Source organism: Pleurodeles waltl, chromosome 10 (genome assembly GCF_031143425.1).
Source record: "Pleurodeles waltl isolate 20211129_DDA chromosome 10, aPleWal1.hap1.20221129, whole genome shotgun sequence".
Taxonomy (NCBI): Eukaryota; Metazoa; Chordata; class Amphibia; order Caudata; family Salamandridae; genus Pleurodeles; species Pleurodeles waltl.
The window spans coordinates 674,210,136-674,237,336 of NC_090449.1; the positions used below are offsets into that span (position 1 = coordinate 674,210,136).

General features: G+C 43.5%; 1 protein-coding gene across 2 annotated transcripts in view; it reads left to right on the top strand.

Annotated features, from left to right (window-relative positions):
• ZMYND11 (zinc finger MYND-type containing 11) overlaps positions 1-27,201 on the top strand; it is a 572,905-nt gene that overhangs the window by 229,192 nt on the left and 316,512 nt on the right. For both annotated transcript variants that reach the window (XM_069211170.1, XM_069211171.1), the window contains exons 11-12: positions 17,862-17,980; positions 18,725-18,932. In XM_069211170.1, the coding sequence (XP_069067271.1) occupies positions 17,862-17,980; positions 18,725-18,932 (327 nt within the window). The remainder of the gene's footprint in view (positions 1-17,861; positions 17,981-18,724; positions 18,933-27,201) is intronic.

Sequence of the window (27,201 nt, forward strand, 5' to 3'; positions counted from 1 at the left end):
AAACGGGGGGCGTTGCATCATTTCCACAAGATGTGGAGGTGGGATGAGAGGCACAGGCGGTCCGGCAGGGGCTTGGTAGCCCACCACAGGCCCTTTGAGGATGGGCTGGGCCGCAGGTCTTGAACATCGTCTCCCGCACAATCCCCTTGCCAGGAAAAGCATCCCAAAGGTGGCGAGTGGTGGCTCCCATCTCACTGCCCCCTTCAGGATGATCATTATGTGGAAAGGGCCTGCTCCGACCCCCGATGATGGTTACAGGTGGCTGAGCTTCACTGCCATCGGGCATCTTGGTCGACTGCATGGCCACACCCCCTACCTATCAGCTATTTAACCCTCACTGTGCATGCCCAGATTCTGCTGTAGTTTCTTGCAGAACGTGGCAACGGTGCTATTGAAACTGTCCTGGAGGAAAATATATGTTCGATGGCATCTGTCGCTGTAAATACACATGTTGTGCATAGCCCGCCATCTGGTGTTGGGTCGGAGTGTTACAAGTTGTTTTTCTTCGAAGAAGTCTTTCGAGTCACGGGACCGAGGGACTCCTCCTCTTTGTCTCCATTGCGCATGGGCGTCGACTCCATCTTCGATTGTTTTCTTTCCGCCATCGGGTTCGGACGTGTTCCTTTCGCTCCGGGTTTCGGAACGGAAAGTTAGCTTAAAATCGGAAAATTACGTCGGTATTGTTGCGTTCGGGATCGGATTAGATAGCATCAACATCGAATCGATAGGATAACATCTCCGTTGCCCTACGGGGTAGTTTTCGATCCCCCGTCGGGGCCTGGTCGGCCCGACCGCGTGTGACATCGACGCTGATGGAACGGACCCCGTTCCGATTCTGTCCTAAATGCCACAACAAATACCCATATACAGACCAACATTCGGTCTGTAACCTGTGCCTGTCGCCCGAGCACAGGGAAGAAACTTGTGAGGCCTGTCGTGCGTTCCGGTCCCGAAAAACGCTCCGTGACCGCCGAGCCAGAAGACTGCAAATGGCATCCACGCCGACAGGACACCGAGAATTCGAGGAACAAGAAGAAGTAGAAGCCTTCTCGATCCATGAATCGGACTCGGACGAATTCGACGACCATGAAACAGTGAGTAAGACGTCGAAGATAGCACATAAGAAAACTGACAAGGCCCAGGGGACGCCACTGCCATCAGGCCATGGCTCAACCCATAAAATCGGTGACCGACCATCGGCACCGAAGAAGGCCGAAATAGTGCCGAGATCGTCCGACTCGGGTCGAGACACAGGCACCCAGCCATCTCGGGACCGAGATAGTGCTGCCGACAAAGATCGACGCCGAGATAGCGGAGCCGAAGCTGCTCGACGCAGAGACAGCGGCACCGAGGAGGATCGACGCCGAGAGGGTTCGACTCCGAAAAAGAGAAGAGTCGCCTCGGAGCCGAAAAAGAGCGTGGACATAGTTTTGGTGCCAAAACGACCCGCAACCGAGCCAACTACCGGTTCCTATTCAGAGGAACAATCACTGTCCTCTCAAATGCGAAAGCATAGATTCGAGGAGGAATTACAATCCACCGAGGTGGACCACACTCAAAAACGGATTTTTATACAGAGTGGAACAGGGAAAATAAGCACCCTTCCCCCTATTAGGAGGAAGAGGAGACTTGAATTCCAACAAGAACAAGCACCACAAACAAAACTGGTCAAGAAGGTAACTCCGCCACCCTCTCCTCCACCTGTAGCTCACATTTCACCGGCGCAGACTCCGTCACATTCACCGGCTCACACCACCTTAAGCCAAGGTGACCAGGACCAAGATGCTTGGGACTTATACGACGCCCCAGTGTCGGACAACAGTCCAGAGGCGTATCCTACAAAGCCCTCACCACCAGAAGACAGCACGGCATATTCACAAGTGGTGGCTAGAGCAGCAGAGTTCCACCACGTGTCTCTACACTTGGAGCCTGTCGAGGATGACTTCCTCTTCAACACCCTCTCTTCCACACATAGCACCTACCAAAGTCTGCCTATGCTCCCAGGAATGCTAAGGCACGCAAAGGACATATTCAAAGAGCCTGTCAAGAGAAGGGCAATAACACCGAGGGTGGAAAAGAAATATAAAGCACCTACCACCGACCCAGCTTTCATCACCTCACAACTGCCACCAGATTCGGTTGTGGTAGGGGCAGCTCGCAAGAGAGAAAACTCTCACACATCGGGCGATGCACCACCCCCAGATAAGGAGAGCCGCAAGTTCGATGCAGCCGGTAAAAGGGTCGCAGTACAGGCTGCAAACCAGTGGCGCATCGCTAACTCTCAAGCGCTCCTAGCGCGCTATGACAGAGCCCACTGGGACGAGATGCAACACCTCATTGAGCATCTACCCACAGAACTACAAAAGAGGGCGAAACAAGTGGTTGAGGAGGGCCAAAACATCTCCAATAACGAGATACGCTCCTCTATGGATGCAGCGGACACAGCAGCGAGAACAATTAACACGGCAGTAACCATACGAAGGCACGCGTGGCTACGAACATCTGGTTTTAAACCAGAGATACAGCAGGCGGTGCTCAATATGCCATTCAAGGAGCAACAATTGTTCGGACCTGAAGTGGACACGGCAATTGAGAAGCTAAAAAAGGACACTGACACTGCAAAAGCCATGGGCGCGCTCTACTCCCCGCAGAGCAGAGGCACTTTCAACACCTTCCGCAAGACAACCTTTAGAGGGGGGTTTCGGGGTCAAGCCACACAAGCCAGTACCTCACATTCAGCACCGTCCACCTACCAGGGACAGTACTAAAGGGGGAGGCTTTCGGGGCCAATACAGAGGAGGACAATTCCCTAGAAGCAGGGGAAAATTTCAGAGCCCCAAAACACCTACAACCAAACAGTGACTCACACGTCACTCATCCCCTCCACACAACACCAGTGGGGGGAAGAATAAGTCAGTATTACCAAGCGTGGGAGAAAATAACAACAGACACTTGGGTCTTAGCAATTATCCAACATGGTTATTGCATAGAATTTCTACAAATCCCTCCAAACATACCACCAAAATCACAGAATATATCAAAACAACATTCGGACCTCCTAGAAATAGAAGTTCAAGCATTACTGCAAAAGAACGCAATAGAACTGGTACCAGATACACAAACAAATACAGGGGTTTACTCACTGTACTTTCTAATACCAAAGAAGGACAAAACACTGAGACCAATCCTAGACCTCAGAACACTAAACACATACATCAAATCAGAACACTTTCACATGGTCACGCTACAGGAAGTGTTACCATTGCTAAAGCAACAAGATTACATGACAACCTTAGATCTCAAAGACGCGTATTTCCACATACCAATACATCCGTCTCACAGAAAATACCTAAGGTTCGTATTCAAAGGAATACATTACCAATTCAAAGTATTGCCGTTCGGTTTAACAACTGCACCAAGAGTCTTCACAAAATGCCTAGCAGTAGTGGCTGCACACATCAGAAGGCAGCAAATACACGTATTCCCGTATCTAGACGACTGGCTAATCAAAACCGACTCACTGACAAGGTGCTCACACCACACAGATCAGGTCATACAAACCCTCTACAAACTCGGTTTCACCATCAACTATGCGAAATCACACATTCTGCCGTGCAATAAAACAATACCTAGGAGCGACAATAGACACAACGAGGGGAATAGCCACTCCAAGTCCACAAAGGGTTCAAAATTTCCAAAAGATTATACAACGCATGTATCCAACACAAAAAATACAGGCGAAGATGATATTACAACTCCTAGGCATGATGTCATCATGCATAGCCATTGTCCCGAACGCAAGACTACACATGAGGCCCTTACAACAGTGCCTAGCATCACAATGGTAACAAGCACAGGGTCGCCTTCTAGATCTGGTGTTAATAGACCGCCTAACATACCTCTCGCTTCTATGGTGGAACAATATAAATTTAAACAAAGGGCGGCCTTTCCAAGACCCAGTGCCACAATACGTGATAACAACAGATGCTTCCATGACAGGGTGGGGAGCACACCTCAATCAACACAGCATACAAGGACAATGGGATGTACATCAATGAAAGCTGCATATAAATCACCTCGAACTACTAGCAGTTTTCCAAGCATTAAAAGCATTTCAACCAATCATAACTCACAAATACATTCTTGTCAAGACGGACAACATGACAACAATGTATTATCTAAACAAACAGGGGGGACACACTCGACACAGCTGTGCCTTCTGGCACAAAAAATATGGCAATGGGCAATTCACAACCACATTCGCCTAATAGCACAGTTTATTCCAGGGATCCAGAATCAACTTGCAGACAATCTCTCTCGAGATCACCAACAGGTACACGAATGGGAAATTCACCCCCAAATTCTAAACACTTACTTCAAACGTTGGGGAACACCTCAAATAGACATATTTGCAACAAAGGAGAACGCAAAATGCCAAAACTTCGCATCCAGATACCCACACAGGCAGTCTCAAGGCAATGCCCTATGGATAAACTGGTCAGGGATATTTGCGTACGCTTTTCCCCCTCTCCCTCTCCTTCCATATCTAGTAAACAAATTGAGTCAAAACAAACTCAAACTCATACTGATAGCACCAACATGGGCAAGGCAACCATGGTACACAACACTGCTAGACCTATCAGTAGTACCCCACGTCAAGTTGCCCAACAGGCCAGATCTGTTAACACAACACAAACAACAGATCAGGCATCCAAACCAAGCATCGCTGAATCTAGCAATCTGGCTCCTGAAATCCTAGAATTCGGACACTTAAACCTCACACAAGAATGTATGGAAGTCATAAAGCAAGCTAGAAGACCATCCACTAGACACTGCTATGCAAGCAAATGGAAAAGGTTTGTTTGCTACTGCCATCATAATCAAATTCAACCATAACACGCATCTCCAAAGGATGTAGTGGGTTACTTACTACACTTACAAAAATAGACCCTGGCCTTCTCTTCCATTAAAATACACCTCGCAGCAATATCTGCATACCTGCAGATTACCCATTCAACTTCACTATTTAGGATACCTGTCATTAAAGCGTTTATGGAAGGCCTCAAAAGAATTATACCACCAAGGACACCACCCGTTCCTTCATGGAACCTCAACATCGTCTTAACAAGACTCATGGGTCCACCCTTTGAACCTATGCATTCTTGCGAAATACAATTCCTAACCTGGAAAGTTGCATTTCTCATCGCCATCACATCTCTAAGAAGAGTAAGTGAAATTCAGGCGTTTACAATACAAGAACCTTTTATCCAACTACACAAAAATAAAGTAGTCCTAAGGACCAATCCAAATTTTTTGCCAAAGGTTATTTCACCGTTCCACCTAAATCAAACGGTAGAGCTACCAGTGTTCTTCCCACAGCCAGATTCCATAGCTGAAAGGGCACTACATACATTAGACGTCAAAAGGGCACTAATGTACTACATCGACAGAACTAAAAACATCAGGAAAACTAAACAACTGTTTATTGCATTTCAAAAACCTCATGCAGGAAACCCAATATCGAAACAGGGTATAGCCAGATGGATAGTTAAGTGCATCCAAATCTGCTATCTTAAAGCAAAAAGACAACTGCCCATTACACCAAGGGCACACTCAACCAGAAAGAAAGGCGCTACCATGGCCTTCCTAGGGAATATTCCAATGCACGAAATATGTAAGGCAGCCACATGGTCTACGCCTCACACATTTACCAAGCACTGCTGTGTAGACGTGCTATCCGCACAACAAGCCACAGTAGGTCAAGCCGTACTAAGAACCTTATTTCAGACTACTTCCACTCCTACAGGCTGAGCCACCGCTTTTGGGGAGATAACTGCTTACTAGTCTATGCACAACATGTGTATCTACAGCGACAGATGCCATCGAACTGAAAATGTCACTTACCCAGTGTACATCTGTTCGTGGCATCAGTCGCTGAAGATTCACATGTGCCCACCCACCTCCCCGGGAGCCTGTAGCCGTTTGGAAGTTAGCTTCAACTTTGTACATTTGTAAATATATTAAATCTTAAATAGGTACATACTTATTCACTCCATTGCATGGGCACTATTACTAACAAACAACTCCTACCTCACCCTCTGCGGGGAAAACAATCGAAGATGGAGTCGACGCCCATGCGCAATGGAGACAAAGAGGAGGAGTCCCTCGGTCCCGTGACTCGAAAGACTTCTTCGAAGAAAAACAACTTGTAACACTCCGACCCAACACCAGATGGCGGGCTATGCACAACATGTGAATCTTCAGCGACTGATGCCACGAACAGATGTACACTGGGTAAGTGACATTTTAATTCTGGAGTCCTACTTATAATTTTTCCTGATGCCTAGAAGGATGGTGGCTTAGGTCTATATTGCATCTGAGGATGCCCAACTTCTTCTTAAGAAAGGACCAATTTGTAACTCTTACTCCAAATTGGGTCCTGAAGACTATTTAGCACCAGCCGTGGATGATGTCTTTGACCTGCTGGGCATCTATTCCTACATTGTGATTCAGTATTTTCAGAGGCATAATCTGAGATTTGTGCATGTTTGGACCACTATCAGTTTACGGTTCCACAAATGATTTTTTACAAAGGTTTGGAAGTTGTGGCTGCATATCTTTGCAGTTCAAATTGTTAGTATTTCGATTTTTGCATGACTGGCTGGTACAAGAGGGCTTGAATGAATGAATGGATGATAGGTTTTGTAAAACGCACAGCTTCCTCAAGAGTGTCCCAGCACTATGCACAGAAACTGCCAACGAAGACAGGTGCTTTCCTATTTCCTAAATAGTTGAGTTTCCAGTTGTTTCTGGAACTTAGACTTTTCTGGAATATTTCTGAGAGAGAGGAAGATCGTTCCAGTATTTGGAAGGTAAAACAGAGCAAGAAGAGCTGCTCCACTTCTTCCTTCTAATGAAGGGAATATTCAGAAGATAAGTGGATTGGGAACCTAAGGCTCTCCGTGGACAGTAGGCAGTTAACATTTTTTGCAAATAAAAAAGACCAGTGTTCTAAAACGCTGCATGTGCAAGGGTTAATGTCTTGAAGATGATCCTTTACTTAACTGGCAACCAATGTGACTGAATCCGGTAACAAGAAATCGAACCCTAGGTTTCTGGCCTGCTCTGTGGAAGCCAGAGGTGTCGTACAACAAGTTGGCCATGCTCCAGACCATCCAGGTAGGGGTTCAGCTCCAGAAAGCAAGATCTCAGTTTTACCTGGATTATATTGTAAAGAATTGTTCCGGAGCCAGCCTATAACTGCTGAAAAACAGGCTGTAAATTTATATTTAGCTTCCGGTTCGTTGTTGTTTTAAGACGGCAGTAATTGGGTGTCATCCGCATAGAAGACAACATGGATGTCGTAGTACTAAATGAGATACACCAGTTGAGATACGCCAGTGGAGTCAAATAGATATTAAAGAGAGTAGGACTCAAGGCAAGTCCCTGAGGCACACCATACTTGATAGCGTTAGCTGCAGACACAAACAGCTTAAGCCAAACTGCTGGCTCATTCTCCTTCATAAAGGAGCCTAACCAGGGCAAGGCCTTCGCCTGAACTCCCATATGGGTTAAACAGTGTAACAGAATTTCATGTGAGATTGTGTCAAAAGCCGCTAAAAGATCACATAAACATAAGGCAGCATCTGGTCAGCATCCAAAGCTAACACAATGGAGTCTGTAATTTCCATAAGTTTTCTATACTATATTGGGCCCTAAAGCCAGACTGAGAGGAAAGAAAAAGTTTTGAGGATTCCAGAACAGACATCAGCTGGGTATTAACAGTTTTTTCAATGATCTTAGAAACCCCAGGAAGCAGAGAAATAGGTCTGAAATTGGACAGCATATTTGGATCCACATTGGGTTTCTTTAACATAGGAATAGCACTCGCTTTTTTCCAGGCAGGGGGATCTATTCCAAAATGTAAAGCGGTTGCAAAGAGCTCCTGATACATAGGGGCCAGGTTGCTGCCTATCACTCGGATCATAAGGGAAGAAAGAGGATCCAACGGAGAGCCGGTTTTGTTTGCGCTAGAGAGGCCCTCTAATTTGTTTATAGTGGGGGGGAATAAATTGTTACAATTTATTTTGGGAACTGAATCCCTCTCATCAAGCCGGAGGGACACATTTAAAGTCTTGGACAAATTGTCCTGTAGTTTTTATTTTGGCTCTATAAAAAGTGCTGAATTGAGAACACAACAGAGCACTAGTGTCCAAAGTGGATGAAATACATTTTGGGTCCGTAAAATCTTATACAACTTAAAAAATGTCCTTGACATTTTAGGCTTTATTAATTAAGTTAGAATAAATTATGGCAGGAGCTGATTTCAAATTTGCCTCTCAGCTGTATGTCAACCACATTTTCGTGACAACAAAATGTCTCCACCATTTAGGATTTCAATGAATCTTCCAAGATAACTCCTGCAGCCATCATATTCATTTGTGTAGATCTGGACACATTTGTTTTTATCAACAATGTTTACTCAGATTAGACAGGGGACATTCAGGCTTTGAGCCCACATTTCATCCAAAGGCTATTCAGCCATCCTGGTGGCCCTCAGGTTTCTGGGCCTTAATACTTCATGCAATCTTCTTGTTTCCTGTGGGAGGTGGAGAATTAAGATTTGGCAGTGCTGCCTTTGGTTTTATTAGTTTCAGCACCTGTGCGGGCCTATTAGAAGAGGTGACTACCTTTCCTGAGGTGTTATGCAAGCTTGATTTGTGGCTGGTCACATTGTCCCCACTTCCCCCTCACTAAGGTGAATGTGGTGACGAGTATTTCTACTTTAGATTGGCCGAGGTCATATGTATGAGGAACATCTGTTTATCAGTCTTCTTGAATTGCAGAGTATCCACCTTGCTCTAAAGGCCTTATCACCTAATATAAAATAGAGAGCAGGTCAGATTTTTACAGACAACACTAGCACAATGTATTATGACTTTATTCCAGGGTTGGTGCTCATGGTCTTCACTGAGTGAGGATTGCAACAGGTGGACATCTTTAACGTCCTTAGAGAATGCCAAGTGCACCTTGTTCTGTACTCTGCAGTGCTCTTTCCAAAAGTCCTGCAGAAAGTGTTGCTGATGCTATCGGGCTTAGCCATGTACTACTTGTTTCCCAGTCCTGAGTATTTCTTAAGTTATTTAAAAAACGGAGAGTCTGTGCTTGAATGATCCTGCTCGCATCAGATAGGGCAAGGAATTTAAAGTATTTAGAGTTGTTGGCACCCATTGTGTTCCCTTCAGTGGATCTTCTGTCAGAGAGGAGGGGGTGGGTCTCTTTCAAACATTCAAACTTCGTACCATTGTATTGAAAGAGGTAGTAGGGGTACCTCCTGCTTGTTTAATCTCTCTTCCTGAGGGAGCAGATGTGATTCTGGCAGCTTTGCAGTCTTCGACAAAGTTGTTCTCCGCAGGGTGGTGGGCACAATTAGTGGCTTTATTTTCTTCCAGACTTTTAGACTCCTTTAGGAGCAATGTTTCTGATGTTTAGCATTTTGCATTGTTTTAGCCCCGTAGTGTCATAGGATAGTTACCGTTAAGAGATACTTGCCTCCTTTATCAGCTTTATATGTTTACTAGATCAACATCCATTGTTTAAATTACTCTCCGTCTGTTTTTTATTCTCTTCTTTTTCCTTTGTAATGCTGCAGTAGGATTTGAATTTCATTAAAAATATTTATGGTTTCACCATTCAAGCTGATGCAGAGTTGCTCAGTCGGGCTGTTCCGCTTAAAAGATGTTTTTTCTTCTTGTTGTTACCATCCACAGAAATGGTCCATGATCTGCAAGCACTCTCTGTAAATTATCTTTATATAATTTTCTTGCAAGATAAGTTGGTTCTCCACATTATGCACATATTGTGACTAACATTGTTCTCTCATTCCATTTGTGGCAGTCTTCCAGGATTCCCTCCTTTTCCTCTCTTCAGAGTTGAGAAGAGATTGAGTCAATGGGACCCAAAGGGCCCTCAGTTTCTTTATAGATGGGATGGAGATGGAACTGGAGGTCAATCAGTGTTTGTTGGCACTGCTGGTCCATTTCCTAGTGCCATATTGTTCATGTCAAGATCTATTATCCTCTACCTCGCAAGAACCCGTCATAGGGCATTAAGGGACTTTCAGGTAGTGCTGTGGTATCTTACTCAGTTTTGTCTATAGCATTCAGTCAGGGATGTATGTTGTGCGCCAAATTGGGCTTCTTCCTAGACCATCATGAAGCATTATTGCTTTGACGCCCAAGGTCGCATGACTGTCATTGCACCAGATCAGTCCTTCAAATTTTAATTTCACACCCCTTCTTCAGACCCTATGCTGGTAATACGACTGTAAGGGTTTTTTTCTAAAGCTAAAAAATGTTTTGGAAGACGTACCCAGAAGAAAAATACGTTTATTGTCTCTGCCAACTTTTTGATGAATACTCTGTCTTCTCATAGTTTTTCTTGTTTTTTTGAAAGCCTCCAGTTAGGTTCTGGAAATCTTTCTCTTCCTAGTATCTCCCTACATCACTAAGTAGCTCCATAGCTACTCCAGCTTTGGCTCAGCTACTGCCACCAGATGTGCAGACACAAAGCTATATAAAGCAACATTTCGAGGCTTAACAAAATTGATATTAGTATATTGGTCTGCATTCTTATTCTCTGGGTATGGAGAAAATAGTACTAACATTCCCTGAGAGTAGTATCACATACAATATTTTACTAATTTCTGGTGGAGAAGCAATATTGCACTGTCCGTGCTGGTCTGCACCACTGAATGCTGGCAAGGAAGACCACCTGAAAAAAACATTCTGGGCACAGTCTGGTGCTTAGAAAGAGGTTGTATGTATTAAGGAATGTGGTGGAGCCATCATATCCTTTATAACAGTGGCTATTAACCTTTTGACTGCTGTCCGACCCCCCACGTAATCATTACTGGAACCTGGGGGACCACGGTATAAGAAATTTCAATGATTTGAACCTCAAAACAATACACAAAAATATGGAAACAAACATTCATCAAACACATACACAAATGATGAACTATTTTAATTCACAAATAAATATATTTAAAAAACTCAACATGTTAATTTGAATGGGAAGGTTGGAGCTTTTCTAAATTCAATTGAGGCCACCCATAGTGCATACTGTAGTCTATTTGATACACTTGCACTGCTCCCACAAACCAATATGAGGATACCAACTTAATTTTTAGCCTCAAATTCATTTACAGAGCATTTCAAAAGTTTGAGTTTTAAAGTTTGCTTCTTTATTTATGTGCACATCATGAATTAATATTATTTAATTGTCTAAGCAGTTGTGGACCCCGTGAGTAAGTGTTACAGACCCTTAAGGATTCCTCGAACACAGGTTAAGAACCACTACTTATAAAGTATGTGACCAAATGTGGATAACTTGTTCTCTAGTATCAGACCCTCTTTAATACAATTAATCATTGAAAAGATCTGTCCACCTCCGGAATCTTGCAATACCTTTGTTAATTGGAAACAATATGTTTGAATATAACGCTAAAAAGGATGCCTATGTGACTTCCCATTTTCTGTTACTTTTAGTCTTTTTGAAAAGAACTATATATGACAATATCAACACTTCTGTTAGAAAAACAAAATAAGCTTTACATTGATGTGGCAGTGATTTTGCCCTTGCCTCATTTTCATTTTCTCTTTCTTAAAATATAGAAATGATAGGAAATTGACTTGATACACATTCATCCCTGCATAGAGAAAAAACTACTCTGTTACTTTAGGGGTGACCATGGATAGTCACAATCCTAACACAGTCATGATTGACCCCTCAAATCTTTTTTTTCCTACATTTTTGGAAAGATTCTTAGAACTCAGAGCTCTGCCCTTTCATCTGCGTTTCCCACCCTTATTTCTTTAGTGTGGCATTTTATAGATCTTTTTCAATGTGTTTCCCCTTTTATGGGTTTTTATGTCATATTGTGACACGTAAATACATTTATTTTCTCTCAGTTGAGGACCTGTTTGTTGTTTAAAATGTGCTAGGGATGAGTATTTCTTAGTTTTCCCACTTATGTCTCATTTTATACCATAAATTTGAACACACTGAGGGGAAGAGGACTGGTGGTCTACTGCACTTTAGAGTTGTCTTTGTTTCCACAATAGTGCTAGGGCCAGTGCTGCAAAGGGCCATTGATGAAATTGTGTTCCTACCAAAAGTTTTGCTGTCCCTGATACTTCACAGGAATTACTCATTTGTTAAGCTTTCAGTCGTTAGAGGAAATTAACTTCAATTGAAGCCTACAAGGATGAGCCGAAACTCCATAAGGAAATTCTCAAGGCCAGGCTGAGGTCTTTGACTTTAAGAAGGTGATGTGCCTGATGTAAAACGGGTTCTGTGCCTAACAGGGGTACCTTTGAATTCAGGACATTTTGGCGTAAACCATATATTGTTACTGTCACTGAACTTGCCATCTCCTTTGCTAGAGAATGCCTCAACCTAGGCACAGTTAAGAGCCACAGAGGGCACCATTTTGGCATTCATTTGTCCACTGGAATAAGGTTCCTGTTTCATCATTGATCCACATTGTGACGTTATGAGATTGAAATTATTTTTCTCCTCAAAAGTAATTTGCAGTGAGGACCATTCAACCTTCTTTTTTTCCCCTCACATGAACATCCATCAAAGATGGTAGAGGGGCTTCACCCACTGGACAGTAGAGGAGTGCCCAGTTTATTTATTTTTTTAACTGTTTTTATTAAGTTTATTAAGTTTTGAATTAAGTTTAGCAAAAACTTGCAGTACAGTGCAGGTTACAGCAAGACAATACATCTTCATTACGTAAGAGTACCAGAGGGCATATACACCAGAATTCAAGTCAAGAGAGAGTCATAACCACTATACAGATCTTATCCTTTATCCCACCTTCCCATCCCATAACCTTATTAGACCAGGCTTTAAACAACTTATGCATGTAGGAGCATATCGAAACCAAAATTGGTCACCACCTATTCATAGGGGGAGGTGTGTATCCCCACAGCCCTCATACTCATTGCTGCTTATAGAGCTTACATCTTCCGCACCGGTGAACCGCACCAGCAATGTACCACAAGCCTCCACATCAGTGAGTGCCCTATCATCACTGTGTGTGAAGCGCATATGCTGCTCCTCTGCCGCTCCCCACTCCAGTAGATCTCGCAGCCAACTGGAAATCATTGGATTCCGAGTGCTTATCCAACCAATTGCTACTCTACGCTTGGCCAGTACCAACTGTAGCTGCACCAGTTTATACACAACTCCCTTCCCCCTTGGCTTACGCACCACTCCCAGGATACAGGTAGTCGGGATTGCCACCAACACCAGTCGTGTGTCCTCCTAAATCACTGCAACCACTTCCTGCCAAAAGTCATATACCGCCCTGCAAGTCCAGGCCAGGTGTAGGAAGGAAGCACCAAATTCACCACATCTAGGGCAGCACGCTCTACGGTTCGGGTCAACCCTATTCAGTCGACAGGGTGTGAGATACGTTCTGTGTACAAAGTTAAAATGCAACAGCTTGAACGTGTTACTACACGACACCGTTTGCACCAACGTTCGCACCTATGGGCTCCCCAAAATCAGATTCCCATGCTCTACGTCTGACACACCCGGTTGATCCTCCCGTAGAGCTTTATAAAACAGAGTAACCAAGTGCGTCCCGTCACCCCAATTAATCAAACCGTTCAGTACCGAGTATGCCCTAGGAGCGACCACAAAACCGCCCCAAATCTCACGTGCCACACACTCGATTTTTGCATATTGCAGACACTGACCAGGACCCAGATCAAACAGATCCTAAGCGTCAATAAAGAATTGAAACTCACCATTAGGATAAAGATCACCAGCCACCTCATATCCTCCCAGTCTCCTGGCCTCTACCGACATTGACCTCTCCATATCCCGAAATGGGGCCAGATCTCATATCTTCAGCTGCCTATCAAAAGGGTCTTTTCTGAGTACATATTTAACTACCTGCTCCCAGATCCCAGCAGTAGCCTGGCCAGGTATGGCGCGGCGGGTTCAGATCTACCCCCGACATCCGTATATTCACTATTGACCGCCCACCACACATACCAGCATACCTCTTCTACCAGCTATTAGCGTCCGTCATCCATTTGGCAGCACATTACAAATGTGCTGCTTAATAGTTATATCTGATGTTGGGAATCGCCAGTCCACCCCTCTCAAGATCCCCCTGCAACACAGACAATGTCACCCTGCTCCGCCGACCGGGCCACACTAGAGGAATCAGCAGATTGTCCAAACGACAAAAAAGCGGCACTGTCAAAGGATACAAAGATTTCTGTACCAGGTATAAACACTGGGGGCAGGAACACCATCTTTGCCACTGCTGCCCGATCCATCACTGAGAGAGGCAACCTATTCCAAAAGGATACCAAGAGTTCCAGGCTCGTCACTAATCGCTTGACATTGTGTTTATCATTCGCAGCCACAGAATGAGTGACCCATATACCCAATTACCTGAAACTCTCCCATCTCCCACTGAAGCCCGCCTCAGGTAACTCAGCCTGTGGAACCCGAATGAGGGACCCCAAAGGGAACAGGAGCAACTTCTTCATGTTGATCCTAAAACCAGAGACCGCCCCAAAAGCATCCAGCCTCTGCAGCAGCATTGGCACCGAGACGCGGGGATCCCGTACATAAACCAATGCATCATCGACATACATGGAAATTACATGTGTGGATTGTCCCACTGGAATCCCCCACAGTACCAGCTCCATACGAAGCCCGATCGCTAGAGGCTCCACCGCTATAGCAAACAGAAGAGGCGAGAGCGGGCATCCCTTTCGTGTACCCCTGCCTATCTCCCAGGTATTCAATAACTCCCCCCCCCCCCCCCCTCTTACTTGAGCAGTTGGAGCAGTATACAGCAGCCAAACCCAAGCACAAAACCTGGGGCCAAACCCCATGCCCTGCAAGACCTCCAAAAGATATTTCCACTCAACTGTGTCAAAGGCTTTTTCCAAATCAAGAGACACCAGAGCCAATTCTGTCTCCGCACCTTTGGTCTTGTGCAAAATATGTGCCAATCGACACAGATTATAAGACTTACTATGACCAGGGATAAACCCACATTGTGGACCAAACCCTGAATCACCCCACGAAGCCGGGTGGCTATAATCTTGCAGAGTATCTTGACATCGCTATTTAGCATGGTAAGCGGGCAATACGAGGAGGGGTCACCTGGAATCTCCCCTCCCCCCCCCCCCCCCCCAGCTTAAACATCAAACACACTATACCCTGATGCATGGTGTCTGGCAACATACCACGCACTCGCGCGTCCTCAAAGACCTCCAGGAGCCTCTTCCTTAATGATGAGGAAAACGCTTGATACAATGCAACAGGAAAACCATCACTACCGGGAGATTTGGATTTTGCCATTGCAGCCACTGCCTCACCCAACTCTTCTACAGTGATCGGAATCTCAAGAGCATCCCTACTGTCCGAGCCCAAGTGCGGAAGCCGCATTTGCTGTAGAAACTCCCCCACGCCTTCCTCAGCTAGTACAGCACCAGCCCTCGATAACCTCTGGAGGTGCGCAGCTAATTCCCATAGGATGTCCGTGCGCCCCGTGAGCATTTCACCCTCAGCGTTCCTAATATGCAGAATAGGAGGGGCCTCTACCTCCCGTTTCAGAATCCACGCTAAAAGCTTGCCAGATTTATCTACTTCTCGATGCAATCGCTGCCTATACCCTCTGAGTGTTGTCCGGCTTAATGTATCCCAACAAGTATTGAGGAGTGCCCAGTTTAGCTGGAAAGAACTATTCTTTTCTATTGATGACCAATAATTATTTTGCATTACTAGTCCAAAGATGAGTGGTGTGGTTTGTAAAGAGACTAGTGGCATTGTGCATCCAGAACTGCTGCATTCTGACCAAGAAATATCCCTCAGTGGAAGCTCTACAAGAGAGTCATTACTCTGTCCTCCATCCAGACTTTAAATAAGCACTACTTCATTAATTCAAATGCATTGAATGCCACAGTTTGGCGGGTTGATCATTTAGAATTTTATGGTGAAAAAAAAAAAAAATAACAGTTAATGAGCTCTCTCCCACCTACTCTTGCAGTGCTGCTTTGGGAGTGGCTTACAATGATGACTCTGCAAAAAGTAGTGGCCATTAGAATAAATTGTTACTTATTTTCAACACTATACTTTCTAATAGATATATTAATCCTCCTGCAGATTCCTAATTGTCCTCTTATCTTTGTTAGTCCATCTTCTTTCTTGTCGTAAGTGGAGTGCAGAGTTAAGAGGTACAGGCATCACCAGTGGCAGTTGGTGCCATAGTAGATCTCCTTTGTTAATTCCAGGGAAGAAATCTTGCTGATCTACTGCTGGAATTACATCAACACAGTCTGGTGCCTTTGAGTTCCACGTGCTAAAACAAATCTTTCGATCCAACCTGAAGGAAAGGGAAGAACTCCTGATGAGGAGTCTGTGGAAAGGCTAGCTATCCATCAGAAAGGCCATTTTCAAATATAAAAATTTATATTTACAAAACGATGTTCAGGGTGTGTCCTGTTCTATGTGGGTATTTTTACAGCATCATTGGATGTTCTCAAGGATTATTTTTTGGTGCAGTGGGTCAACAAGGCAGGTATATAAATAGGAGGAGAGTTATAGGCTGAATGGCTGAAAATATGTCGGAGGCTGAGGGGAGACCTCATTAAAAGGTCATATTAAAATAGACACTTATTCATATTGTCCAGAGGAAAACCCAGATAATTCTTAATATTGCTTGACCGAAATTTGGCTATCAACTTCCTTTATGGGGTATTCACAAATTCTAAATAAAATTCTCTTGCATTGCAGGTTTGGATCATGACATAGTCCATTCCAGTACGCATTCATGTTTTTTTATATTCTTCTGTTCCTCATTTGCTGTATGAAAAAGACATAAATACATTTTTGACACCTTCAGCATCTCCCCTAACTCCCAAGTGAGGGGAAGTAAACAATTCAGGTCTGCTCAATGTTTTGGTAATATTCTTACTATAGCTTAGCCATTAAATGTTATCACCCTCGCAGGCTAGACAGGAATGACTGTATGATTAAAGCTAGCATGCTCGTTTACCCAGAAATGCAGAGGAGGGGAGTGGTGCTTAGCTTATTAGAATCCTCTATATAAGGAATGCCCAGCTCCTCATGAATGCAAAAAGCGGATTAGGTGATGTTAGTCCTAACAGGCGCCTACAGAAATGGCTTTCCTCCTGTTGCAGTTATAAGACTGGTATGCACTTGCATTTGTAAGTTTCCAGAATAGGCAATTGACTTCATATTGACAGGTCACCTTTAATTTCACTTGATAAACTCAATGCCTGCGTTTCAATGGTTTAAAATAAAATAAGTGACTGAAACTGTGAATCTATAGAACTGACTTTTGCACACTTCTCAGTTACAATGTTTCCTCTTACAACATTTTCTACAATATATTGTTTAGAAATTATATGCATTGACATGCTTTTCTACTGAAAGTCCAAGACATCTGGTTAGTAAGCTATCCAGTCTCAATTATGGCACAGACAGCTTAAGCTATCTGCTAAAATACCTGGATCCAGTAAAGAAGAGCGTACACTTTTCAGGAATTTTGATTTCTTCACACATAAATGATGCAGCAAACAGTCTGAACCTTTTGCTCCAAACCATAATGTAGTCCACTTGCATGCCTTATCTGGGTACATGTGATATTCCAGAAACATTATTGTGAAAATGATAAACTAAACAGGACAATGAACTTTGTAATGTGTTGGAAACATTACATGTAACTGAAGTGTGTACAAAAAATGTCATATTTAATCTTAACCTCTCCATTACTAATTCTAAACATTTCTTTGCAGACTCCAACGCATGAGTTGGTGTGGGCCAAAATGAAAGGTTTTGGATTTTGGCCTGCCAAGATAATGAAAAAAGAAGAAAATCAAGTTGATGTGCGCTTCTTTGGTCATCATCATCAAAGGTAATTGAGTGAATCACTGATAACTGTTTCTGCCACAATGGAAACACTACAACACATTTACCTAAGGTAGTAGGTAAAGAAGGCATGCCCTATTAATCCTTTTTACAAAATAAGTTGTACAGTGAAGGTGTATTTGCTTGTTTTGCCCTGGCGGCTACAGTTGATGTTTGACTTTATAACCTAAAAACACCTGAATCAGTCAAACTAGTAACAAAAATGGAATATGTATGCAAATCACCACACCAGCTACTTGATAGGGTATTTCTAATTGTTTTTAAATCAATTTTGTCTTTATTTCTTTTCATCAGTTTTCTATATTTTGCATTGTTTCTAATTTCTGCCCTAGTCTTTCATATTCATGGTGACAGAAAATTATTTCATGGTTTAGCAACTCACAAATTTTATTGTAAAAGCAAATACTATTACATCTATCTGTTTCGGTTACAAAATAGTCTTTAATCTATTGAAAACGTATTCTGAGATTCAGCGTACAGGGGGAGATATTCAGGACTCATGAATAAAATGACTGCAAGGAAGATACCCGTAATGGGGAAGTAAAATTACTAGTAATTTACTTTAACGTATGTACTTTGCCATCTCTTAGGCACTAGCTGAAAGTTTATGGGCGTGCGTGAGTTTCTCACATTTTGATTCTGAAGTTTCTGTTTTCAAAACTTTTGTATGAAAGCAAATAATGCATTTCTTCTGATTTTCAAAAATGTTTTTTGCAAACATTTCTTAAAGGGCATGGATTCCATCCGAGAACATTCAGGAAATCACAGTCAATGTGCATCAGCTGCATGTAAAGCGTAGCATGGGATGGAAAAAAGCATGTGATGAGATGGAACTGCACCAACGATTCCTTCGTGAAGGAAGGTTCTGGAAGCCCAAAATGGAAGAGAAGGGTCTAGATGAGGCAGAATCCAGTATTTCATCAACTAGCAATGAGCAGGCAAGTATAAACTGAAAGAAAGAAAATATTTGCAGAATGATGCCACTTTGTGACATTAGTGATTTCCTAACAGTATTATGTCAATAAGGTTCGCTGTTTACAAGGCCTAAAATGTTTTAATTATTTCTGTCGAGGTGCCAAAATATTATGACTCAAATTATCCTTAAAATCAGGTTGAAGAACTCACATAAAAATTAAATCAAAGCATATGTGAAGAAAATTTATTTAGGATTGCAAATAGCTTCCTGGGACATTTAGATGGTAATATTGTCTCATTTAAATGCATAAAATACTAATACTAATAATACATATATGTGCAATGGGAGTTAATGATTTTGGTAAAGGTTTGAGGTTTTAACAGTGTAATAACACATTAAGCATTCCCTACGTTGAAGGCATATTCACTCCTGTACACTGCATACCTGTCTGAGTCATGCAGAGGTGCGTCATATATATTTAAGTCCTCTTGCTCTCAGGACTCTTAGGAAGTACGCACCTCACCATCTTTTTTCTCTCATTAGCTTACTTGGTACCTGCTTGTTTTGTGTTTATAAGTTTCCTACCATTGTGCTTCGCCTCTATTTCACCTTTGTCTTTTTTTAGCTTGGGTAAAATAGCCTGCAGTCCTGCAGATTTAACAATGCAATTTGTCACCTCCCTTTTACCACAGCTTGACGGCCTACCCTTTGCATCTCCAGCCTTAGGAATAGCCATAGGAATAGTGCATGACTGCACTCTGTACTATAAGCTTCGCCTCCCTCATTTGGTCACGAGTCAGGGCTCCCAGTCTTACTCCATTCTGGTTACTTTAGGCCGGGGCACTGGTTAGTAAACCCTAGTTTATCCAATAAGCAGTATCTGTTTTGTTTCTGGCCTGTCATAGCACATACTTTTCCTGACTCCTCTTCTCCTCCTGTTGACTCATGCTCTCTCTCGGTGTGTGAGGCTGCTGCTAATTATTAGCTGCTGAGTGCGAGTGGACTTCCTGTAGGAGGAACAGGAAAGGGCACACATTCCACCTGTTTGTGTGCAGTAGCACCAATAAAACCAGTAGTTCAGTCATAAGAACCTGCCAAAGACATTTTTCCAGTGACCCATCATGATCAGTATTGCTATGAAATGATTTCTAAACTAATGTAGCAAAACTATCAGTGGTCTGTTTCCTTAAGGAAAGGTTGCCATAGCCTATCCCTTGCATCCAGTACAGCAGGACATTGAGTTGGCTGTTACACTCCTATCCCACCTGACGACTTGGGTGAGGGATTTACTTTCATGCTGTCTTTCCTCATAGTTTCAGACTCTTTCAAGGATGAGTTGCAGAGCCAGTAAAAGACCTCGAACAATTGGTTAGTTATAGTCTTTTTTTAATAGTTAATAATGTTTTCTAAAAACTGATCATCGAAACAGGATCAAGAGCTCTGTCATTTATACAGCACATCATAAAAATGAAGGTATTAATCTACATAATGCCTCTATGATAGAGGAATGAACTAAGCAGTGAATTGAGGCAGTTCGGTGAACTGTCGGGGCATGACAAAGCATCTGGGATGTCTTCTCTTGACTAGATATTGAGCGGTAGGAAATTCAGTAATCTAGACCTTTTTGCAATTGGATTTATAACTTACTGTTCTCTATGTATTTTAAAATATATATATATATATATATATATATATATATATATATATATATATATGTATATGTTCGGTGGCATGTGTAGCTGCAGATACACATGCTGTGCATTATCCTGCCATCTAGTGTTGGGTTCGGAGTGTTACAAGTTGTTTTTCTTCTAAGAAGTCTTTTCGAGTCACGAGACCGAGGGACTCCTCCCTTTCGGCTCCATTGCGCATGGGCGTCGACTCCATCTTAGATTGTTTGCTTTCTGCCATCGGGTTCGGACGTGTTCCTCTTCGCTCCGTATTTCGAATCGGGAAAGTTAGGTAAATATCAAAAAATCGACGGTATTGTTCTTGTTCGGTACTGGGTTAGTGTTATTGTATCGGCACCGACAGCAGGAGCGCTCCGGTGGCCCTTCGGGGCTTCCATTCTTCAGCAGGGCCTGGTCGGCCCGACCACATCCATCGTCGAAGACTAATGGACCGGACCCCCTTCCGCTTCTGTCCAAATTGCCATTCGAAGTATCCCTATACAGACCAGCACCTGGTCTGTAATCTGTGTTTATCACCAGAACACAGGGAGGATACTTGCGAGGCTTGTCGAGCATTTCGATCTAAAAAGACCCTACGTGATCGACGAGCGAGAAGACTGCAAATGGCGTCGACACCGAGAGAGCAACTCGACGTCGGAGAGGAGGAAAGAATTTCCATCCAGGGATCGGACTCGGACGAATCCGAAAGTGACCGAACCTCGACGGTGCAGCGAACAGTGAGTAAACCTGCCCTGTCCAAAACTCACACAAAGATTTATAAGGCCAAGGGTACGCCACCGCCAGCAGGCCATGGCTTAACCCATCGAAAAGAAGGTGACCAAACATCGGCACAGAAAAAAGGCCAGAGATTTGCCGAAGACTTCCGACTCCGGTCGAGATTCCGGCACCAAACGATCTCGACACAGAGAGTTCAACTCACCCAAAGTGAGAAAAATATAATCGGAACCGAAAAAGACATTTTCTGAAACATCGGTACCGAAAAAAGCAGCTTTGGAGCTGAAAAGAAGCTCTTACACAGAAGAGCAAGGACTTTCCAGCCAAATGAAGGAAAGACATAGGTTTGAGCAGGAAATAAGTATGGATGAACCAGACCATACACGAAGGAGGTTGCATATCTAGAAAGAGACTGGAAAAATACAAACTCTCCCTCCAATTAAGACCAAAAGAAAACTGGCATTTCAGGAGACAGAAATGCAGCCGAAGGCGAAGGTGGCTAGAGAAAAATCCCCACCACCAAGGTTTTCACCACAACCTTCCCCACCACACTCACCACAACTGTCTCCAGTGGGAACACCTCCAATGCAGTCACCCACACATACAGGGATGAAACAGGATGATCCTGATGCATGGGACTTATATGATGCACCAGTATCGGATAACAGTCTGGATTGTTACCCGACAAAGCCGTCACCTCCAGAGGACAGTACTGCATATACGCAGGTACTATCCAGGGCAGCTACGTTCCACAATGTAGCAATGCATTCGGAGCCAATAGAGGATGATTTCCTGTTCAACACCTTGGCATCCACCCATGCTTCCTACCAAAGTCTGCCAATGCTCCCGGGTAATCTCAAACAAGCAAAACAAGTATTCCAGGAGCCAGTTAAAGGAAGGGCTATCACGCCTAGGGTGGAGAAGAAGTACAAGCCTCCCCCAACGGATCCTGTGTTCATAACACAACAACTTACACCGGACTCGGTGGTTGTAGGAGCAGCAAGAAAGAGAGCAAACTCTCAATCGTCAGGAGACACTCCACCGCCTGACAAAGAGAGTAGAAAGTTTGACACAGCGGGCAAACGAGTGGCAGCACAGGCAGCCAATCAATGGCGGATTGCTAATTCGCAAGCCCTACTTGCTCGCTACGACAGGGCACACTGGGACGAGATGCAACACATTATACAACACTTGCCCAAAGAACACCAGAAACGTGCCTAGCAGGTTGTGGAAGAAGGACAGGCAATATCCAACAACCAAATAAGGTCCGCACTAGACTCAGCAGACGCGGCAGCACGAACGGTCAACACTGCGGTAACCATTCGCAGGCATGCATGGCTAAGAAGCTCTGGATTCAAGCCAGAAATCCAACAAGCAGTGTTGAACATGCCATTTAACCAAGAACAATTGTTTGGGCCGGAAGTGGACACAGCAATTGAAAAGTTAAAAAAAAGACACGGATACGGCCAAAGCCATGGGCGCGCTCTACTCCCCACAAGTCAGAGGCACATTTAGAAAGCCACAATTCAGAGGAGGTTTTCGAATGCAAACACCAGAGCCTTCCACCTCTCAAGCCAGACCCACCTATCAGGCACAATACCAAAGGGGAGGGTTTTGTGGCTCCTATACAGGAGAACAATTCCCAAGAGGAAGGGGAAAGTTCCAGACACCCAAAACAAGCCAAACCAAACAGTGACTTCAATGTCACAAAACCCCAACACTTATCACCGGTGGGGGGGAGACTAACCGCATACTATCAAAACTGGACACACATTACCACAGACGCATGGGTCCTAGACATTATCCAACATGGTTATTGCATAGAATTCACAAATTTCCCACCAGATGTGCCACCAAGAGCACACAATCTGTCCAACCAACACTTAGACCTAATACAAATAGAAGTACAAGCACTATTACAAAAACAAGCAATAGAGCTATTACCCAACCATCAGAAAGGAACAGGCGTCTACTCACTATATTTCCTAATTCCAAAAAAGGACAAAACGTTAAGATCTATCTTAGATCTCAGAACACTGAATCTCTTTATCAAATCAGACCACTTCCACATGGTAACACTTCAAGACGTGGTTCCCTTACTAAAAAAGGAGGACTACATGTCAACATTGGATCTCAAGGATGCGTACTTTCACATACCCATCCATCCTTCTCACAGAAAATACTTAAGGTTTGTAATACACGGCGTACACTATCAATTCAAAGTGTTACCATTCGGGATAACAACGGCCCCAAGGGTGTTCACAAAATGCCTAGCAGTAGTAGCCGCTCACATAAGGAGACAGCACATGCATGTATTCCCATATTTAGACAACTGGCTAATAAAAACCAACACTCAACAACAGTGTCTTCTTCACACGCAATACGTCATAGAATCTCTACACAAACTAGGGTTCTCTTTAAATTACCAGAAATCACATCTGCAACTATCCCAAATACAACAATACTTGTGAGCAACACTCAACACACAAAAGGCAATTGCCACTCCAAGCCTACAAAGGGTCCAAGCATTCCAAAATATAACATCCAAGTATACAGTCAAACCAACACTACCCAGTAAGGTTTGTAATGAAACTTCTAGGCATGATGTCTTCATGCATAGCCATTGTCCCAAATGCAAGATTACACATGCGGCCGTTACAACAGTGCCTAGCAAAACAATGGACACAAGCACAGGGTCAACTTCAAGATCTAGTGTTGATAGACCGCCAAACACACTTCTCGCTTCAGTGGTGGAACCCTATAAATTTAAACAAAGGGCGGCCATTCCAAGACCCAGTGCCTCAAGCTGTTATCACAACAGATGCTTCCATGATAGGGTGGGGAGCACACCTCAACAAGCACAGCATACAGCGTCAATGGGACAATCAACAAAAACAACTTCACATAAATCATTTGGAACTGCTAACAGTGTTTCTAGCATTAAAAGCATTTCAACCACTGGTAGCCCGCAAACACATTCTTGTCAGAACAGACAACATGACAACAATGTATTATCTCAACAAACAAGGGGGGACACGCTTGTCACAACTGTGTCTCTTCGCACAAAAGATTTGGCATTGGGCAATTCACAATCACATTCGCCTGATAGCACAATACATACCAGGCATTCAGAACCAGTTAGCCGACAATCTCAGTCGAGGTCACCAGCAAACTCACGAATGGGAAATTCATCCCCAGATCCTACAGGATCACTTCCTCCGCTGGGGAACACCAAACATAGACCTATTCGCAACAAAAGAAAACGCAAAATGACAAAACTTTGCATCCAGGTACCCACACCCTCAATCCAAGGGCAATGCACTATGGTTGGTCAGGGATATTTGCTTACACTTGTCCCACTCTCCCACTCATTCCTTATCTGGTCAACAAACTAAGTCAAAACAAACACAAACTAATACTCATAGCACCAACCTTGGCTCTCCAACCGTGGTACACAACACTGTTGGACATATCAGTAGTACCTCACATCAAATTACCAAGCCACAGTAGGAAAGGCTGTATTAAGAACATTATTTCAGACAACTTCAACTCCTACAGGCTAAACCACTGCTTTTTGGGGAGATTACTGCTTGTTAGTCTATGCACAGCATGTGTATCTGCAGCTACACATGCCACCGAAAGGAAAATGTCACTTACCCAGTGTACATCTGTTTGTGGCATGAGACGCTGCAGATTCACATGCGCCCTCCCACCTCCCCGGGAGCCTGTAGCCGTTATTAGTTGAATGAAAATTGTAAATTTGTAAATAAATACTCTTTTGATACACATTATGTACATACATACCTACTCCATTGCATGGGCACATCTAGTATACTCACAACTCCTACCTCACCCTCTGCGGGGAAAACAATCTAAGATGGAGTCGACGCCCATGCGCAATGGAGCTGAAAGAGAGGAGTCCCTCGGTCTCGTGACTCGAAAAGACTTCTTCGAAGAAAAACAACTTGTAACACTCCGAGCCCAACACTAGACGGCAGGATAATGCACAGCATGTGAATCTGCAGCGTCTCATGCCACGAACAGATGTACACTGGGTAAGTGACATTTTCCATATATATGTTTATATAGTGAGTGCTCCATCTCTTCTTCTTGCTTTAAATGAATAATGTGCTGCCACTTGCACATAATGGATGCACCCGTCAAGAGTTCGGCATTTTCTAGTGGACTTTGGTGAGGAATATATATATATATATATATATATATATATATATATATATGTTTGATGGCATGTGTAGCCGTCATAGAAACCCTCCACAAACTAGGTTTCTCAGTCAACTACACAAAGTCACACCTTCAGCCGTGTCAAACACAGCAATACTTAGGGGCAACAATCGACACAGCAAAAGCGATTGCCACTCCAAGTCCACAAAGAGTACAAGCATTTCACAATGTAATACAGGTCATGTATCCAAACCAAAGAATACAAGTCAAAATAGTAATGAAACTCCTAGGCATGATGTCTTCATGCATAGCCATTGTCCCAAACGCAAGATTGCACATGCGGCCCTTACAACAGTGCCTAGCATCACAATGGTCACAAGCACAGGGTCACCTTCTAGATCTAGTGTTGATAGACCGCCAAACATGCACCTCGCTTCAATGGTGGAACAATATAAATTTAAACCAAGGGCGGCCTTTTCAAGACCCAGTGCCTCAATACGTAATAACTACAGATGCCTCCATGATAGGGTGGGGAGCACACCTCAATCAACACAGCATTCAGGGACAATGGGACTCTCGTCAAAAACAGTTTCACATAAATCACTTAGAACTATTGGCAGTATTTCTAGCGTTAAAAGCATTTCAACCAATAATAAGCCACAAACACATTCTTGTCAAAACAGACAACATGACAACAATGTATTACCTAAACAAATGGAGGAACACACTCAACACAGTTGTGTCTCCTGACACAGAAAATATGGCATTGGGCGATACACAAACCACATTAGCCTCATAGCACAGTTCATTCCAGGGGTACAGAATCAATTAGCAGACAATCTCTCTCGGGATCACCAACAGATCCTCGAATGGGAGATTCACCCCCAAATACTACACACTTACTTCCAAAATTGGGGAACACCACAAATAGACCTGTTTGCAATAAAAGAAAACGCAAAATGCGAAAACTTCGCATCCAGGTACCCACAGGATCAGTCTCTGGGCAATGCGTTATGGATGAGTTGGTCAGGGATATTTGCATACGCTTTTCCCCCTCTCCCACTCCTTCCATATCTAGTAAACAAGTTGAGTCAAAACAAACTCAAACTCATACTCATAGCACCAACTTGGGCAAGACAACCTTGGTACACAACACTACTAGACCTCTCAGTAGTGCCTCATATCAAACTACCAAACAGACCAGATCTGTTAACTCAACACAATCAACAGATCAGACACCCCAATCCAGCATCGCTGAATCTAGCAATTTGGCTCCTGAAGTCTTAGAGTTCGGACAATTAGACCTTACACAAGAATGTATGGCAGTCATAAAACAAGCTACAAAACCAACCACTAGACATTGCTATGCAAATAAGTGGAAAAGGTTTGTTTATTATTGCCATAATAATCAAATTCAACCCTTACACGCATCTGCTAAAGACATCGTAAGCTACTTGCTACATTTGCAAAAGTCAAAACTAGCTTTTTCATCCATTAAGATACATCTTACTGCAATTTCAGCTTACCTGCAAATTACCCACTCATCTTCACTGTTTAGGATACCAGTCATAAAAGCCTTTATGGAAGGCCTAAAAAGAATTATACCACCAAGAACACCACCAGTTCCTTCATGGAACCTCAACATTGTCTTAACACGACTCATGGGTCCATCTTTTGAGCCCATGCACTCATGTGAAATGCAAT